This window comes from Anser brachyrhynchus (genome assembly GCF_964034855.1).
Source record: "Anser brachyrhynchus genome assembly, chromosome: 1".
Lineage (NCBI taxonomy): Eukaryota > Metazoa > Chordata > Aves > Anseriformes > Anatidae > Anser > Anser brachyrhynchus.
In genome coordinates, this window is record NC_137694.1 from 158,616,846 (window position 1) to 158,637,349 (window position 20,504).

At 38.1% G+C, this 20,504-nt stretch overlaps 1 protein-coding gene across 8 annotated transcripts in view; it reads right to left on the reverse strand.

Annotated features, from left to right (window-relative positions):
- Positions 1-20,504, reverse strand: part of GPC5 (glypican 5) — a 765,123-nt gene that overhangs the window by 134,753 nt on the left and 609,866 nt on the right. The window contains exon 8 of one of the 8 annotated variants that reach the window (XM_080577242.1): positions 5,810-5,826. The exons of 6 other annotated variants lie outside the window; for them this stretch is intronic. In XM_080577242.1, the coding sequence (XP_080433368.1) occupies positions 5,825-5,826 (2 nt within the window). In that variant the 3' untranslated portion in view covers positions 5,810-5,824. Of the gene's footprint in view, positions 1-5,809; positions 5,827-19,600; positions 20,337-20,504 lie in introns of those variants that run through there. One more of the 8 variants, XM_080577245.1, reaches the window with a different exon arrangement.

Genomic DNA, 20,504 nt, shown 5'->3' on the forward strand with positions numbered 1-20,504 from the left:
GAGGGAGTCAGCAAGCAGCTGTGTGGGACTTTGCTGCCTGAAAGTGTTAGACCACAACACATGACAATGCTGTTTCAAACCTACTTGCTCAAAATGGAATCTTCAAATTCACCATTATAATTAATCCTGAGTAGTTAATAAACATTTATTCTGTTAGTATTGCTAAGCATATATGAAAACATTTTCAAGAAAAATTCTTGGCTTGTGCAAGGACTATATATTTGGTCTGTTCTTTATTTCATTTTAGACACAGAAATATTTAAATGCACTATTCTTTTTGTAGATACTAAGACACTACATCACTCTCTTAGTGCATTTATTTTTAGGATTTCTGATAAGGCATCAAGTGATACAATAAATTGCTTGCAAGAGAAGTCTGATAATAATTTGGAAACATAGAGACATTGAAATGCAAATTAGCATGCCAAACAAAGATTTACCTTATGATGAAGTGATACCTATAAAACATTAAGCTCTATAATATTTTAGTGCCTGAGCGTACTACACTCAGAATTATATTTTATTTTTTAAAGCCACAATGAACACATATTTCTTTAGCACCTGCTCCAACAGTGTATTTTTAAGCAAGTAACAGGAACAGTCTGCTATAATACCAGATGCACTGACAAAATAAAAGATCATTTGATTTTTTTCACCGTCCATTTGAAAATCAAATATACTCCATGTTTTTTAAAACTGTATGATCACAATCCCTTTAAATATTCAGAGCTACATTTGCAGAAGTCATTTAGCTGGCACGGAACCTAGTCTTAGGAGTGCTGGCTCTGCAGGGGCAGACTTTCTGGATTTCCCTGCGTTCAATAATTTTCCCTTTTTCTCAACAACACGCTGCCTCTCCTCTGCTTCTCAGACAAACCTGTGTGGGATTCTTGTCTTGTTATCGATGAGCCCCTTGGAAATGTTATACAGATTGGATGTGGCTATACATGGGCACAACTCTGATTAGGTATTTTATTAAAACAAAGATGAGTTACTGTTAGTCTTATGCACCTAACAAAGACTTGAGATGAAAATATTCTTCTGTTTCTTTTCCTTGAAAGCACTAAAGCTCTCTATATAAGAGAATCTATCATAAATGGGGAAAGATAAAATGTTTGGATAAAACCTTGCAAGACATTACGACATTTCATTGAAGAACACTTAAAACAAAATAAAATATGCCTGCAAGCTCATGGTCATAGCCTTGGTTCCTTTTGAAGAAAAACTATTTATAACTGTGTATAAGTGAACAAACTGGGGAACATTACAGTGAAATTCTTTGGGGACAGGCTGCTAGTTTCTGGCTAAATAGCTCGACAGATCTGGCCATTGTTGTGGTTCAACCTGGCAGGTAGCTAAATACCACACAGCCCCCAACCCCTCCCCCCCAGTGGGATGGGGGAGAGAATTGAAAAGAAAAGTGCAAGAGCTCATGGGTTGAAATAAGGACAGTTTAATAAGAAAGAAAATAAAGAAAACAAAACAAACAAAAAAAAGGCAAGGAAAGGAGAATAATAATTAAATATATATATATAACAACAACAAAAAGAATAAACAAAGCAAGCGATGCACAATGCAACTGCTCACCACCAGCTGACCAATGCCCAGCCAGTCCCTGAGCAATGGCACCCCCAAACCCAGACAACTACTTTCAGCTTTTATTGTTCAGCATGATGTCATATGGCATGGAATATCCCTTTGGCCAATTTGGGTCAACTGTCCTGGTTCTGTCTCTTCACACCTTCCTGTGCACCCCCAGCCTCCTTGCTGTCAGGGCAGTATGAGAACTTGAAAAGTCCTTGACTTAGTGCGAGTATTGCTCAGCAACAATTAAAATCACAGAATCACAGAATCACAGAATTGTAGGGATTGGAAGGGACTTCAAGAGATCATCGGGTCCAACCCCCCTGCCAAAGCAGGCTCCTTAGAGCAGGCTGCCCAGGCAGGCCTCCAGACATGCCTTGAATATCTCCAGAGAGGGAGACTCCACAATCTCCTTGGGCAGCCTGTTCCAGTGCCCTGTCACCCTCACCATGAAGAAGTTCTTTCGCATGCTGGTGCGGAACTTCCCGTGCTCTATCTTGTGGCCATTGCCCCTTGTCCTGTCCCCACAAACCACTGAGAAGAGGTTGGCCAAATCCCTCTGTCTCCCACACCTCAGGTATTTATACACATTGATAAGATCCCCTCTCAGTCTTCTCTTCTCCAGGCTCTGAGAGACCCAGGTCTCTCAGCCTTTCCTCATAGGGAAGATGCTCCAGGCCCCGTATCATCAGCGTGTTATCAACATTGCTTTCATCCTAAATCCAAAACACAACACCATACTACTAGAAATAAAATTAATTCTATCCAAGATGAAACCAGGTCACCACAAATGGGATTTATGCATCTAAACACAGGCAGTTCACCCCATGTACCCAAAACACCTGCCCAAAGCTGGCAGATATCAAACAGGTGTTATGTCAGGGCCACACTCTGCAGCTAGAGACCTATCACACAGACTCTAAAAACAGCACTAGATGAATGAATTTAAGCAACTGAATCTAAATCATACAGATATCGTCTGCCATTGACATCTATGGCTCTAAATGTGTGCAAACTTCAGGCTGCAATGAGCAGGATGTTCTGCTTTTTGGTCTGTTGTAGTTACATGATATATAAATAAAATCCGGTGGTTATTATGCAAGTGGTTGCAGCTTTCTTGTAAAAAAAAAAAAAAAAATAAAATGCAAGAAACAGACCAGAAGAATACATTACCACATCTTCAGCATTTAAAAAAAAAAAAATGAGAGCTTGAAGCTAACAATCCTAAGGGTTACTATTCTATTTCATGCAGACAATAATTTTTCTTAATATATTGGAAGCAAAAATGAGTAGTGAAGCAATCTGTGGGATGGTCTGCAAAATTACATCTACAGAATAATTTCCATTTTGTTTCTGTGCAGCCTTTCTAAGGATGTGTGGCTTCTTTACATTTTCTCCGGTCTATTGTAAATATACATGCCATGGCTCGTAGGCACTCTTGTATTTGCATGTGTGCATGAGGGAGTGCATATCCATGTACAATTGCATGAGAGAAAAAAAAAAAAGTATATATATATATATATATATATATATATATCAGTGGATGGGGGTGGCATAACAATGCTGCAAGCACATGTAATAGAAATCCAGAAATGAACACAAAAGTTGTGTGACTCGATATGGATGAAGATATGAGTGAGTACTCACATGAACGTCAATTGCATATCAGTATTACAGCAGTATTAACTCTACAGCATTATTCTCTCTACAAATAGGAGAGAATTCTTATGCCTGTTTTAATAGTTAAAATCCTGTTTCCACATGGGCTGCCTGCAGCTGGGATTTGTGTCAGTGCCAGGTCCTATTGACTTCAGACAAGGATCATAACCATTGATAGTGTATTCATAGCACTACAGTTTGTTCCAGTCTGTGTATTATTAAAACACACATAAAACATACCACGTGTCCACCACACTCAGAATCATTACTTTAACAGCACATTGTTTTTAAGCATAGTATGATGAATATTATATTAGCTTTTGGATAGGTCTAATTAACTGCATGAAAACAGATAGGCAGCACTGTGGTTTGCTCTTACCTGTATTCACACAGGTTACAGTAGTGTGCCCTGGCAACATAAGAAAGATGTAAAAATATTAGCATCCACAGGAGGGCTATATAGATGGTGAATATTCTACACAGCAAGACATATGAGGAGCAGCTGAGGTCCCTTGGTTTGTTTAGCCTAGAGAAGAGGAGGCTGAGGGGAGGCCTCATGGCGGCCTGCAGCTCCCTCACGAGGGGCAGGCGCTGAGCTCTGCTCTCTGGGGACAGCAACAGGACCTGAGGGAATGGCATGGAGCTGGGACAGGGGAGGTTCAGGCTGGATATCAGGAAAAGGTTCTTCACTGAGAGGGTGGTTGGGCACTAGGACAGGCTCCCCAGGGAAGCAGTTATAGCACCAAGCCTGCTGGAGTCCAATAATTGCTTGGACAATGCTCTCAGACATACAGTTAGATTTTTGGGTGGAGCTAGGAGTTGGACTCAATAACCCATTTGGGTTCCTTCCAACCTGGATATTCTATGAGTCTATAATTCTATTTGTAGTTCCTTTTTTTTTTTTTTTCTGTTGTTAAAACAACATTTGATTTCAGAATATCTCTGCAATTCAGAATATCTCAGTCCTTAGAGGTGCTTATCTGCTTTTATAGCTCAGAAAATACAAAGCTTAAGACTCTGTAGAATAGCACCATATGTTGACTTGGGAGTTTGCATAATACTGAGAAAAAAAATGATATATTTTTTTTTCAGAGTATCCCCAAGATACACATTATTTAGATGGATACAAGCTGCAAAATTTACATAATTGCTATTTTCCAGGCACATACTTGACCTTTTGGGTTTGTACACGTGCATATGGTACATTCAAAAATATGATATTTTTTTAAGTGTGTATCAGAGACAAGAGTCATAAGCTGTGTTTCATGGGCACCAAAGAAAGTTTCTGGCTCAGTTCCATCCATTCCACATTAACAAATTTAGATACCACCAGACATAGTGTCCTAAGAAGTGAAAAGGTCCATCTCTATTTGTTTCTACGTGAGGAACAACGCAACATAAAGCAGGTTCATTGTGCAGCATTTGATGGAGCTGACTGAGCATGTAGTCTTGCTACAGGTAGACTTCAGAAGAGATATGAACATGATTTGTAAATTAAATTGCTTTAAGAAGTGTTTTTGTCTCTAGAGTAACATCTATCTATGAAAATTAAAGCATAAATAACTATAGACAATCAAATTATTTTTATCTAATTTATTGCAACAAAAATATTGCAGTTTTATATTTTTTAATATAAAACATTATACCAATTGATTTCTCAAGTTTATTTTTTAATTTAATGTTTATTTTTACATATGCTAGAGAAACAGACTTTTTTCTCATCACTTACGTCTTTGAAGACATGAAGTTGAATGGCTTGTGCCTTAGCTTGATATATTGTCCTGACTGGCTGAATCAACAAGCATGCATATATCTTCACTGAGAAATAAACTCAGTTCCACTGAATCAGCTGATTTATTCTCCATGTCTTTCCTTTTAGTCTATGCATAGTGTGACAATCACAGGTCATACTACCTTTTTATCTATACAGGCCTATATATATACAATATCTACACATTTATATCTAAATAGGGAGTATAATATATTCAAAAGGTAGTACAATTGTTTCTGAAATAGTTACACATATTTTGAACGGCTGCTCTACTGCTTTAGCTAAACTTCAAGCTGACTTTCAAAATTGGTTAGTAACAGTAGAAAGGTAATTTGTAGATTCTTACAGGTAAAGATCCAATCTAAACAATTTAAAAAAAAAAAAAAAAAGTTGTTCAGAAGTTGTTGGGAAAGCTGGAAAAACTAAGTTAAGGTAGAAATGAATGGTATGGTAAATAATTCAGGGAGCAAAAGCATTTCTGCTGGTAATATAAAATGAAAAATTGTCAAGTTCTGTGTGATTTGACAGCTCTCATTTTATTATAAGGCCAAAGGCAACCAAAATCTGTTTTGGAAAGTTACATGGCTAAGAGGTAAAAACTATTTGCCTTGGAAAAAGCATGTACATGAAAAAGGATCAATAGAGAAGTATAGCTCATTTTCTGAACTGATGCTTGCTTTAGTCAGTTTGGCATCTCCTGTAAAATTTTAATTAGAATAAAATGATTCCAAGAGTGGTTCAGTTGCCTAAGAACAGGTTTTGAGTGCCATTTTAGATGCCCTGGGGTGTCCACATGGCCTCCAGCTGTCTCTCTGGAAAGACATCAAAGGAAAATTTATAGACACCATAGGGACCATTAAAATGAAATTGCCTATTTTCAAGCTTATATAGCATTATTTAATGTTTAAAAAAAAAAAAAAAAAGATTCTTGAATTCTTGAATACACACAGACATCTATCATCTTTACTTTGTGTGAAGCATATTCTATGTCTACACACCTAACTTGGAACTATATAAAATGTTGAAATCATCAAACCCAAATCTTAGACAATGCCTAGTAACTTGTGACACCTTCTGCTCAGAATTGTCCTAGGAATCACTATTCTAGTGAAAATACAGTGTTCTTGAAACACGATATTAAAAAATAAATAAATCACCATTTCCTTGAACTTTAGTCTGGTAACTATGATGGATGAATTAGCAGAAAGTGTAAATGTGGCCCTTTGTGCATTTGCTTCCTCTAAAATATTAGTGGAAAACCTACCTGTCTCATATCATTGTTAATGCAAAGTTAAATTAATTTGTTAAATACCATAATGAGATGTGTGATATTGTTTTTATGTTATTATTTACAGATGTATTGAGGCCACTTCAGAGAAGTGGAAAAAAATATGTAAAAAGTGTTCCTTAGAGTCATTAAGGAAAGACAGGCACTTCTAGAGCTTCAGAACAGAAGCCTATTGTAAGACTTCTGAACTCTTTTTTAATCAGAGGAGGAATCTGAGTAATTAGCTGCTTGAGACTAGCTCTAGCCCTGCTGATCATGTCTATACTAATACATTAAAGAGGAAGGAGTAACCTAAACCAGAGATTGCCCATGCTGACCTTCTGGCAGCAAATGTCCCAGCAAAGTCCTGGCCCTTCTGGTTTACATGCCGTCTGGCAATGCTCGGGCACAGTTCAAGGGATACTACTTAGAAGAAGTTATTCTCCATGGACAGCTTTGGAGCTTTGGGCAAGACTGCTCCAGGCTGGGATCTGCCACCCTTCCCAGTACTCCAACATTATTCTAACAGGTTTTGTACCTTCAGGTGTTCCAGCATGCTGCATGCCATGTCCAGAACATTCTGCATATGTCTTCCCTCAGTTTCATGTTGTGAAAATATCAATGTCATGACCTACAATGAGTGATGACAGTCCTCATACTACGTTAAACATTTTGAAATTACAACACACACAAATGATATTAATCCTTTCTTATGGCCAGAGTTGGTTCAGGGTTAGATTCTATGAAGGGGGAACTGTTTTTTCTTCAAATTCAGGGCCAGAACAGAGCCCATGGGCCTTATCTATTAGCAGTATGATCAAGCACTGTTTATCCTATTTTTTAGCTTCCTGTCTTCTCTGTCCTTGACAAAGCCTCATCATTTGTTTTATGCCTGTGCCATCCTGTTTATAATGTGATTTAAAAACTTGCGCTGCACTGATTTCAGATCTTGTGAAGATGTTTCTAGGGCCATGTCCAAAAATACTGTTGTCAATTATTCCTAAATAATTCACCGGAAGCTGCCTTCCTCTAAAGGTTTGATTTGGTCCCCAAACTATTTCAAATATAAAGCTGTGGACATGCATATTCACGATATCTCTTAGGTTTCTGTTTTGAGAATAAATGTATAGATATCTATTAGAAATCAGTAACAGAAATAGTATAATTTATCAAGATTATTTTAAAAGGCTCAACAGACATGCACTTCCATTTTTTTCTTCTTAATATCTCTTTTCCTATGTATAAATAATAAAATATAAAATAATAATATAAAATGATATATAAATAATAGAAATGCATATGTGTTTTTGCATATATATATATTTATGTGTGTAATCACAATGGATCTACCAGAAGACAACATTGCCACCTTTTCTTATTGGATTTTTATGAAAGAAATAAGCATACCACCCTGAAAAATGGCAAGACAAGTTGCACCCTGTAATTCTTCCAAAACACAGTTAGTTTCCCTAGTTTCCTCTGAAATCTTCTCTTCACAGCTTGAGCAACCGTTATTGATAACCCTGTTAAGCTGCATTTACTTCATGCATGACAGTCTCTTCAGTGTCTCCCTTCCATCTGGGATTTCTTAATTTGGATTTATCTGAAACTCAGTGTCAGCTTGTAGCTCAAGAGGATGTGTCATCTTTAACATCCTTCACCTAATACCAAACATGAGTCTTCTCCTTGACATTTGTTGTTTTTCTTTTTTAAGACTTTAAGACAGATGAAAAAAATGATTGTTTTTTAAAATGAAATTCATTGTGTTTACTAAATTTCAAAGATAGAACTGTAAAGACTTTATGCATGCAAATGCATATTAAATGACAAAAACTTATTTTTGACTAGCTTCTAATAGAGTGAAATCACGTTTGTCCTTACTGGAGATGAAAAGTGAAGATAGGACAAAGAGATATGCTAGCCACTTTTCTTTGCTGATCAAAACTCAGATAAAACATAATTTCTTCTGTGGAATTTTTGTGCATTTTGAAAGGTAGTTTTTGCTACATTCTTTTATTGTCACAATGGTGCAGTTTTACAAAACTTTACAGTTAGAGATCCAACTGCTCATTTGTTTTGCAAGCCTTTCTGATAAGAAAATGGTTCTGCAGGATAAGTAACGGCAGGGATTGTATTTTTATTACTTGTGAAGTACCAGTGCCTTGCCAGAACAGACTGAACTTCAAAGCCTGACTAAAAACACTATACATAGTTTATTTGTTTGGAAGATATAAAAATAAAAGCCAGAGCTGGGGTTGATACAATGGTATTTCAAACAAGCTATTGTGACAGCCAAGTATTTGTCAAGGGCTGAATAAGCTTTTCATCACCAAACTATTCTTCTGTTCCTGAAGTTAGTAATTGATCGCTGACTTAACTGCTTTATTGCTGCTAAAACTGTCATACTGTATCCAGAGCACAGAAAAAAAAGAATTCATATTTATGAATCTATTCCATCCTTTTATTTTCTTTAATAAGCAAGGTTTCTAATAGTTGCCTAATCTTAAATTCCTGTCAGGCTCTTTTAATTGTTTTTTGACCTACATACTATTATGGGCCTGATTAACAATTCCCCAGTCAAAGTTGCAAAACATTCTTCTTTGTGTTCAATAATTTAGAGATCCGTGTGGGAGATGTATTGTTGCTCATGGTCTCAATGTGAATTTAGTTCATTCTGTGCATGTATTCTTGAGATTCATTTGAGACAAAGTAATTTCAAATTTAAAAAAAAAAAAAAAAAAAAAACAACTTCTAATATATACCCAAAGAATGCAATGAGTCTGTAAACTGTATTTCTCTTTCACTGTTAAAGAAAACTACAAATTCATTTGTCAGGTGTGCTGATAATTAGCAAAATGGCATGTTTGTTCTACCAGAAGCATTTAGAACTACATATTAGCACAATTACTTTGAACCATGTAGTCAGAGTGCTTTATGCTATTGAGTTGTAACAGGCAGTCTTGAGAAGAGCATTCCAATTCATGAACAAGTCACAGAAGATGACATAACCTTTACTTCCCTCCTTCTGTACTGCCAGGAATAAAGGAGCAAAGTAAGGAAAAGCATCCTGGACACAAAATACTGAAGTGTTGTGTTTAGAGTTTTTTAAGGCCAAAGGTCTCTCCAAGCCTAATTGGCCTGTAAATCACTTTGTTTCAGTAGCCGCGAGAAAAAGAGAGCAATGCATGCAGCTTAAAGTCCACTCAACATTTTCCCATGGGAACAAATGCCCTTTTTGAAAGACTATAGCCTACCAAGTCATTGGTCTTACAGGAAGACACCTTAATGACTTCAGCCCTAGTGTCTACTTCTTGACTCTTCCTAAATCAGCAACCCTGCCATAGCAAGAACCTTCTGCTTTCCTGAAAGCGTTTTCCTTTCCCTTTAATCCACACAGAAAATTGCTGGCTTGGATTCAGATGTGTTTTAAATGTAGGGAATGCTTTCAGATTGTGCCTCAATTTCTTTGCAGTTTATGTCCCGTTAAATATAAACATGGGCAAATATTATATATGTGATCACTGATCTCTTATGAGATTCCAGTGATTGATTCATACAGTTGGACAGTTTCTTTCACAATTTGTTGGAAAGGAAGCAAGAGTGCTGTAGCCGAAACTGTTCCTAAGTACACTGGCATATGAAGAATCTGGAGAAACACATGGTACTGTGGACAAAGTTTTCCTCAAAAAATGCATACACAAAGTTTAAGTCAAGGTGTTTCAGCTAGTTTGCTGATGACCTTAGTTAGCTGTTTCGCAACTTAAAATAGTAGCTTTAGAATTACTTAATGAACACCCTAAGACTGAAAATGAGGGAACAAGTTCACTGATAAACCTGCGACCTGTTCTTTACAGCCAGGGAAATTTACGTCTCAGAACAGACTTTTTAAAGAATAAATGCACATTCAGCCAGATGTCTGATGCTTTGCAAGTCAGTTTTCCTTCAGGGAACTATGCTGAAATCCATTATAAATATTCACCCTCAGACGTGTCTGTAGATAAATTAACAAAATCCAATAGGTAATTACTTTTTGCAAGAATCATATGAACTATTTTCATCACCAACAAGACAAGAAAACTTTTATAAAATATATTCCTTGTGAATAGTGTGTGAGCAGCAAAAATTGCCTGAAAAGTTCTTATAAACAATTTCTACAGCATAACATGAAAGCTGAAGAGTGTTTGTTTCATAGATTGTTTTATATTTTTAATTTTCTTCAGTGTTTAAAAGTGTAATGTGTATCTTTTATTGTTTACTTTTGTATAATCTACAATTATGGAAATGCATTTGGTCCTTAGCATTGTTTCCCTATGTTGTGACAGAAGCAAATTTGCCACATTAAAAAAAAAAAAAATCACATCTAGCATGGCTAGAGGGACCCTAATGCTATTTATGGAATCTAAGAGGACACAAAATAAATAAGATATAAACTTCAGAGTCAATTTTAAACTCAGCAGAAAGATTATATTAATAAAATTTAGACCCTATCAGATAGGCATTATCAATACAAAGGTTTTCAAGATACTGTTTGAATGTTTATATTAAAAGCCCAAAACAGAATGCAAATGATAGAAACTGTTAGAGAAAATGAGTGAAAAACTCAGCATGCTATGTACTTTTATGTCAAGGTTATAAAAACTCTCCCATTTATGTACTATATTTACTATGTAACTGCAATAAATTATATGCAATATAATTTAATCTAAAACACACATTATAATTTCTGAAGCTAATGAAGGATCTGGGGAAAAAAACTTCAGATAGCACAGAAATTGGCAAGAAAGCACTAGAGGTCTTAAACTATATAAGACAGTGAACTGTAATTGCTAAAAAATTATCTAAATGTTTAGTCAAGGTAAATGATGAAGACCACATGCTCAGAGGACTTTCCTAATGGCAAGTTTTCTCCTAATGGATGGAGCCCTGTGGTACGGAGCCATGTTGGAGCAGTTCTTGAAGAGCTGCTGCCTGTGGGAAGCCTCCACAGGATCAGTTTGGGAAGGATGGCATCCCGTGGGAGGGACCCCACGTGGAGCACGGACAGAGAAAGTGACCATGAAGGAGCAGCGGACACAAAGCGTTAGGGACTGTCCGCAGCCCTCATTCCTGTGGGAGTGTGACCATGGGGGTCGACAAGCCCCATGGTTGGTGATAGCATCAGACTCTTAAGGATGAGACCATCAGGAATGTAAAGAGTTTAGAGGGAACAAAGAAGGGTGATTCAGGAGACGCCTTGCTGTCTCGGACTGCTTGTTCTCCAGCCGTTAAGACATGGAAGTTGCTTTGTGTTTGCTGTTGCCAGGCAAAGTTGTTTGACCAATGTATAGTTAGTGGAAAAAGTACTGCTGTGGAGCGAATGGTATAGGAAGGGAGCCTGTCCTCAATAAGTAGATGAAGTTATGCCCTCAGTATGAGGAGGAGTTGAAGTTATGACGTCAATAAAGTAGTAGCAGTTACTGATCCTAAAAGAACCCTGGTGTCCGTGTGGTCGTTACGCCACACATTCCCTGTTCCCTTGCACTGCTCAGGGGGAGGAGGTAGAATAGGGTGGATGGGGGTAAAGATGGTTTTATTCTGATTGTAGTATCTCACTGTTCTAGTGTGCTTGGTTAAGGATAAAAAAAAAAAAAAAAAAAAAAATTATAAATATATTAATGGCAAGAGAAGGTTCAAAGAGAATCCCCCTCCTTTACTGGATGCAGGGGGGAACGTGACTACTAAGGATAAGGAAAAGGCTGAGGTTCCTAATGCCTTCTTTGCATCTGTTTTTACTAGCCAGACCAATTATCCTTGGGGTACTCAGCCTCCTGACCTGGAAGTCTTGGATGAGGAGCAGAAGAATTCGCCCACAGTTCAGGCAGGAACAGTTAGAGACCTGCTGCTCCACCTGAACTGTCACAAGTCCATGGGGCCAGATGGGATCCACCCAAGGGTGCTGAGGGAGTTGGCAGATATGATTGCTGGACCATTTTCCATCATCTATATTAGGGAACATGGTCATCCAGGGAGGTCCCAGAGATCTGGAGACTTGGTAATGTGACACCCATCTTGAAGGGTAGTAAAGAGGACCCAGAGAACTACAGGCCTGTCAGCCTGACCTTGGTACCAGGAAAGGTGATGGAACAGGTCATCTTGAATGCAATCACACAGCACATGCTGGACAACCAGGGGATCAGGCCCAGTCAGCATGGGTTCATTAAAGGCAACTCCTGCCTGACCAACTTCATCTTCTTCTATGACCAGGTAACCCACCTGGTGGATGAGAGAAAGGCTGTTCATGTAGTCTACCTAGATTTCAGCAAGGCCTATGACACAGTCACCTATAGTACTCTCTTGGAGAAGCTGGCAGCCCATGGCTTGGACAGGTACACTCTTTGCTGGGTTAAAAACTGGCTGGACAACTGGGCCCAGAGAGTGGTGGTGAACAGAGTGAAATCCAGCTGGCAACCAGTGGTGTTCCCCAGGCGTCAGTGTTGGGGCCCATCTTCTTTAATATCTTTATTGATGACTTGGATGAGGGAATTGAGTGTACCCTCAGTAAGTTTGCAGATGACACCAAGTTGGGGGGGAAGTGTCAATGTGCTGGAGGGTAGGAATGCTCTGCAGAGGGACATGGACAGAATGGTTCACTGGGCAGAGGCCAATGGGATGAGGTTCAACATGACTAAGTGCTGGGTCCTGCACTTTGGCCACAACAACCCCATGCAGCACTACAGGCTTGGGGCAGGGTGGCTCGAAAGCTGTGCAGAGGAAAAGGATCTGGGGGTGCTGGTTGATGCTCATCTGAACATGGGCAGGCAGCATGCCCAGCTGGCCAAGAAGGCCAACGGCATCCTGGCTTGTATCAGGGATAGTGTAGCCAGCAGGGCCAGAGAGGTGATCCTTCCCCTGTACTCTACTCTGGTGAGGCTACACTTCGAGTGAGAGGCTGAAGGGGGAGTGAGAGAGCAATTGTGGTGGAGTTCAGCAGCTCAGCAGGAAAAAAACACCACAAAATAAATAAATTAATTAAGTAAAACATAAAATGGAATTTAAAAAATTAATTGAACAGAAGGGTGAACATCTGAATTAAAACCATGACTTTATGAGATTAAATGTTGGTTAAATGTTGAATAGGTTTTCAAAAACAAACAAAACCAGAAAATACTTATTTAAAAATTATTTTGTTAGAGAAAAAATAAAAATAATAAAACAAAAATCTTCCCATTTCCTTAAACATTTTTCCAAGAGAATCTACATGACAAAGCATTCATAATTTTGAATTCTGCTGCTTAGAAAGTATACACTATGTAGAAAATACATAGCTTCATCCATATTACAGTGCATTCTCTATTGCCCTGTGCACTTTACATTTCCTGTGAATATTTTAACAGTGACTGTACATTTGTACAGTTGGAATGGGTGGTCAACTATTCCTGAGGCTATTTTTAGAATACATTCCTGTCTTTACAGATGGAGAGATAACAGAAGGGGAAAAAAAAAAAAAGAGAGAGAGAGAGAGAGAGAGAGATAAGGTAGATAAAACATAGCATAGATCAGTGTATCTTTAGGGATAACAGCCAGCTTCAACCATGATGGAATTACCCTTGTCAAAACAGGTGGTATTAGCAGTGATCAATGTTGAAATTGTAGAGGTATTTAATTGAGTTCTCCAAGAACAGTATCTAATATTTTTCCTCTGTTATTCACCAACAAAGGGTGGACTTTGCAGGTAACCACATCCTTGGTAGTAGCTACATTAGAAATGGTTCAACCTCATTTAAAACTCCGTGATGTTTCCAGGCACAACTAGTCAAAGCCATCAGCACCAGAGCTCCATAAAAAGAGCATCTGAGAATTCACCTTTGGTAATACAGCTACTGTTGTCCAATACTACTGTTTGAAACAGGACCCTATAAGATGACATCCTAAATTGCCATGCTCCATCTCCTTCCAGAGAGTGGGCCATTTTATGGTATAAGTGTGCCTTTCATCTTATGATAGAGCAGACATGATATATATTTTTTTGTATCAAGAAACTTGTTTCTGAAAAAAAAAAAAAAGGAAGGAGTATTTATGACTGTTGGGATTTATTTTAAGTATGAGGTATATTCTTGTGATAAAATTTTTAAAATTCACCATTCTTCTTCCTTTTTCAGAGACAGGAAACAATTCTTACTGTTTCCCTTCCCCCCATCTTCAGACATTCAAGAGCTGTTCTGAAGATTTCCTCTTTAAAAACCTTATTGACCTCGACAGGTTGGAGAATTGGGCGGGGAGAAACTTAATGAAATATAATGAGGGCAAATGTAGAGTCCTGAATCTGGGCAAGAACAACCCCACATACCAGTATAAGCTGGGGACTGCCCTGCTGGTAAGCAGTGAAGGGGAGAGGGACCTGGGGGTCCTGGTGGACAGCGGGATGACCATGAACCAGCACCATGCCCCTGTGGCCAAGAAGGCCAATGGCAATGGCATCCTGGGGTGTATCAGAAGGGATGTGCTTAGTAGGTCGAGAGAGGTTCTCCTCCCCCTCTACTCTGCCCTAGTGAGACCACATCTAGAATATTGCGTCCAGTTCTGGGCCCCTCAGTTCAGGAAGGACAGAGAACTGCTTGAGAGAGTCCAGCGCAGAGACACAAGGATGATTAAGGGAGTGGAGCATCTCTCTTACGAGGAAAGGCTGAGGGAGCTGGGTCTCTTTAGCTTGGAGAAGAGGAGACTGAGGGGTCACCTTATCAATGTTTATAAATATGTAAAGGGCGAGTGTCAGGAGGATGGAGCAAGGCTCTTCTCGGTGACTCTTTTTTAACATTAGTGCATACAAACTTCTTGAGACTAAGATATGAGACTTCCATGCTAGGTGTGCTACACATCGAATTTGAAGAGGGTCCAAAGCTATGTCCTGCCCAATTAAAGTTGAAAATAAGTACACTTCAAATGCCATAGAACCAGTAAAAAAGCATGCGTTATAAAGGTTAATTCTTTAAACGTAAGTAAAAATAAAAAAATTTAAAAAAAATAAAAAATGAACAAAATTTTCAATTTCTTATTTTATTGATACTTGACCACGAAGTGCATTTGCAGCTGGAGTATTAAAGAACTGGGCACAAAGCTCATTATGATATACAACAGATAATACTTTCTATAACAAAAAGAGCTCTGCAGAAAGCTTTTTATTCAGTGAGTGTTTCATGGACAGACTTATTTACAACAAATCTTTCTATGTATTGAGAGAATTGTCAATAGTTTGGGGACAGAGGCACAGAGGGAACAAAATGCATAGAAAGACAAATATATTTGTCACAAGAGAAAGAGAAGTATAAAAACATCTTCAAAATTCTTCAGAAAGAAAATAATCTCCTTTTTTGCCTTCCGTCTAGTGTTACACCTCAGACCTCTTAGTGGAGTGGAATGTTTTAATAGTTAGCATGAGTCTGGCCTAGTTAACAGAACTGTTAGTATAAGCCCCTGAAATTTAACCAACTTTTTGCTGTAGTAGATTTAACAAAATATCATCAACCACCTTCTCCAAACAACAGAATATTGGTTTTGTGTGCTCCAGGAAATACATAGCCGAACTACAAAAAACAACCAGTTGACCATCATGAAGTGCAATCATACCCAGGAAAGTCCAAAACAACAAGACTGTGAATACCAACAGTAATAGCAAATCAGGTAACAACAGTGCAATTTGATCAGACTAACCATCAAGGAGATACCTTCTACCCAATCCTGCAGATGAGGACAGAAGAATACCCACAGTAATTGAGAAAAGCCAAAGAATGACACTCCACAGCTGACCCAGAAAAAGGAGAACCTGTGAGACTCTGAGGGGACCCCATGGTTCAGGATGCACCAGGACCTGTATTATCTCTTCAAAACCCCAACAGACCCTGTGACTCTAAAACTGCACACACCAGACCACTGCACTAAGCTCCCTGACTTCTCTTCTGACTGCATCCTCTCTCCCATGAAACAGGGACACAGCGTAATTTGTAAAACCGTGTATGCCTGTGATTTAAGTGTTTTGGCATTCAACTCCATTTAGCATTCACACTGTGATTTGCTCTTAGACCACAAGAATTAGGTTTCTGTTGATTTTTTTTTTTTCTACACAAGCAAGAAAACAAGAAGGAAGTTTTTAAATTAAAAGTTTTTAAATTAAAAGTTTTGGTCCCCTGCTACATCACAAAACATATCCATGAAGTTCCTGAGAGTCTCTGCTCTTATAATCCACTTGAAAGGATGAAACAGCAAGACTGAGCAGGGACATGGGATGCAGGTCTGTATGCTCACTAGAACAGTCCTCTGGATAACCACAACTGCTTCTGCATCTTACCCATTCTACAATGTAGATGTCAGTATGCAAGCCTAATCTTGCAGAAAGGATCTTATCACACTGCTCAGGGCTAGACACATTAAAGCAGTCCAGGCATTTTTCTGTTGCCTAGCACTTCTCCTGGATCTCTTGTGGGACCAAGATGTAATAATTATTTCATGTATTTTTCTAAATGGTCTGGGAGCAGTGTGCTGAAGCCTAACAAGCTGAGTTATACAGCATGAAACAGAGGACAAGTATGATATTCTGGAAATATGGCATGAAGAAATAGTGTATTTTTTAAGGCCTAGAGGTACTTATGGAAACTAGTCTTGTCTCATTTGTACTGACTGTAAAAGCTACTCAGGAACAAATTATCCTAAAGTTCATTTGGTGCTTTGTATCAGTGAGAAAATTAGTGGCTCTACTCCAAAAATTATTCCAGAGACCCAGTTATCTGGCACATCTGATTTTACCAGAACAGTCTGGAATTGAGTAGATATATGGGTAGTTTATACATCATCATAAATCCTAGAAATTTTGCTCATGCAGACATAGCACATAATTTCACTGTGCTTGAAAGGTACAGCCAATCTCACTCCCATGGAACAATGCCTTACCCACATCTACCACACTATTTAAATCTGGTATGCTTGGTGCCCTCAGACTATGACATCTTCTAGAAATCCTGCATAACTACTAGGTTAACATGTTAAATAATTATCTTTCCATCTGAAAATAGTGTTAGACATTCAAGGCCACATCCATACTGTCACTACCTACGTCATTTTGTACTCCATATGATCATAGAATCATTTAGGTTGGAAAAGACCTTCAAGATCATCAAATCCAGCTGCCAATCAGACCCACTGAGTGCCATCACTAAGACATGTTTCTTTGTGACACATCCATGCGTCTCTTAAATACCTCGAGGGATGAAGTCTGGATTTTAAAAGTAACCATATAAATTAAATCAATTTACAGAAGCACTTAAGAAACAATTTAAAAATACCAACATGCTTATTAAATCCTAATAAAGAAAATATGAAGAGGCAAACAATGTTTATCATATTTTCAGAACCTATATTAGCATTTAACAGTTTGGCTATATGGAAGAAAATATTATTCAGTGAACTGAAGCATCACAAACATCCAAACACACTGGAAATGTAACAGTGAAACTAATCTAACAAGTAAATTCTCCAACAGATGTGACATTTTAAAAGATTAATTTAATTATTTAAATAGCCATTGGAAATTGAAGATGTTAGAATTTTTTCTGCTGCACTCAGTAACACACTGAAGTTTCTGACATTAGTAGAGTTAGTTGTAATCACACTTTTAGAGGAAATGTTTCTCAATTTGAGTACAAAGTAAAGAAACTGATGCTTCTGAAATTATATCCCATGGATGTATTTATATATTTGGTATCAACTTATTACATAATTATGAAGTAAGCTAAGAAAATGTGCATTTACCTTATCTGTAACTTCACTGACATGCACAGCGCTATACTAAGGAGTTTGGATAGGTAGCAACAAGAATAGAAAGGCTGGGACACAAATATTGGAGTGGTGCAAGTTTATTCTTTATTTTTCTTGCTTGGTGCTTAAATAGAAAGTTTACTTTATGAAAAAAGCATAAGCCATAGAAATCTTCTGATCCATAGTCTGATCTGTACTTAAATGCAAAATTCCTCAGTACTGAGAGAACAAAGGTGTGTCACCAAAATATGAAATTTGTTCTCTGAAGACCTCAACGTGCCTTTATGTTAATTCCTTGAAAGCTGTAAATGCACAAGTAGAGTTCTTTTGACCAGAAATATTTTGATTTGATTAGACAAGTTAATGCTGCATCTGTTTAACAAAATCCTGATTAACAAATTTAATTTCCCTTTATGATAAGATCACCCCCATCTAGTCAACCAAAGGAAGCCAGTTGATGTAATCTTTTTGGATTTCAGTAAAGCTTTTGATATGGTTTCTCATAGGATCCTACTGGAATAAATGTCCAGCATAAAGCTAGATAAAAACATCATACAAGTGGTGAACAATTGGCTGATGGATAGGGTTCAAAGGCTTATGGTAAATGGGGCTAAATCAGGCTGGCAACCCATCACCAGTGAGGTCCCCAGGGCTCCATTTTAGGGCCAATCCTTTTCTATGTTTTCATAAATGGTTTGGATGTAGGTCTAGAAAGTGTTTTGAGTAAGTTTGCTGATGTTACTAAACTGGGAGGAGCTGTTGACTCTGCCAAGGGTGGAAAGGCCTTGCAGAGAGATCTGGACAGATTGGGGAGCTGGACAATCACCAACCATAGGAAGTTTAACAAGAGCAAGTGTTGGGTCCTGCACCTGTGAAGGGGTAACCCTGGCTATACGTACAGACTGGGTGACAAGACGCTGGAGAGCAGCCCTGCAGAGAGAAATCTGGTAATGGAAGTGACTTCATTTTTTTTCTTCTGTCTTCCCTTCTCCTTCTCCCATCTATTTATCCAACAACAACAACATAATAATAATTGTAATAATAATAATTAATAATAATAATATAAAACTGTCAGCTTAGCTTGGATAATGGTAATACTACACATTGTCTCAGTAAAAATGCAAGCTAAAGCTTATGCTGACTGCACAAAGACCTATCCTAACCTATTCTTCTTGTTATCAACTTATTATGAGAACTTGGTGTGTGAACTGGAGCTTGGTACCAGGTGTCTCTTGGTGTGATGTAGAGCTTAAGCAAGGGATAATAGAAATTGCCTTGAAAATATTGTTGATAACAGAGGAGCAAGACCTATAAACAAGCCACAGATGGTCAATTAATTACTGGTCACTGAAGAAATACAATTTTCACAGTGGGGAAAAGACTGCTTTCAGCATACGAAAGAAAAGAAGCTGGTAAGTAAGAAAAAACAGTACCTGTCTGTTAAAGTAATATCTTCTTTGTGGAGTGTATATTCCAGGGTGCAGAGGCTAAACAATAAAACTGCCTAGAAGCTCAAACATCCTCTAAAATGACAGGATTTGGAATTGGGTGGGGTGGTGTGGGTAGTGTTAGGGGGTGAGGAGTGGGGTACAGAAAAGAGGAAATAATTATTACAGGAACTGTTCTGCACAACCAATATAAGATTGCTGGAGTTCCAAGGGTGCTGTCTGCTTTCCCTGCCTGCTCCAAGAGTAGAAGTTCACCCTTCCTCTTGCTGCTTGCCTGCTCCAGAAGCTCTTCACTCCTTAAAATAATCTTTTGACCTGCTAAGGCAACGGTCCAGAACTATGTATGGAGGTGTGTGTATTTCTGTCTTTCCCTGCCAAATGTTTTGTATATCTCCTCTGTAATACTCTAAACCCTTATTATACATAAACACAAATAAGACATTTTGTTTCCTCATTTGCTCTTTATTTGACTCTACGTCACTCGGTTCATGTACCCTTGTATTATACAATTTATACAGACACTGACTAGGCTATTTTACATCCCTGAAAACACATTTTGGTGACTCTTAACACCAGTCCAAATATTCAACATGTTATATGCAAGGAATTCATTAGGAGTGGATGGCTATCTATATCTGTCAGTCAGTTTAGTATTTTGTAGTCAGTGGTCTAGTAATGAGTTTAACCATTATTACCTCATGGCTGTCCCTGATCAACTTCTTTGAATCAGCTGATCTTCATAAATGCTTCTTTGCAAGTGAGGGGTCAATCAGAAGACAGAGCTTGTTCTGTTGCTGATGGAAGCTTTTCCTCTCTTTGAGGACTAAAGAAGATAATGTCTCTGTAAGGTTAAGAGATCTTGATAGACTTCACAAGTCTCTTTGTTTTAAATCTATTTTTCCTGTATTTAATAAATCTGACTTTAAAAATTTGACTCTTACATGGATATTTCAGCAGTTCATTTCCAAGGGCAAAACAATCTTGAAATTAC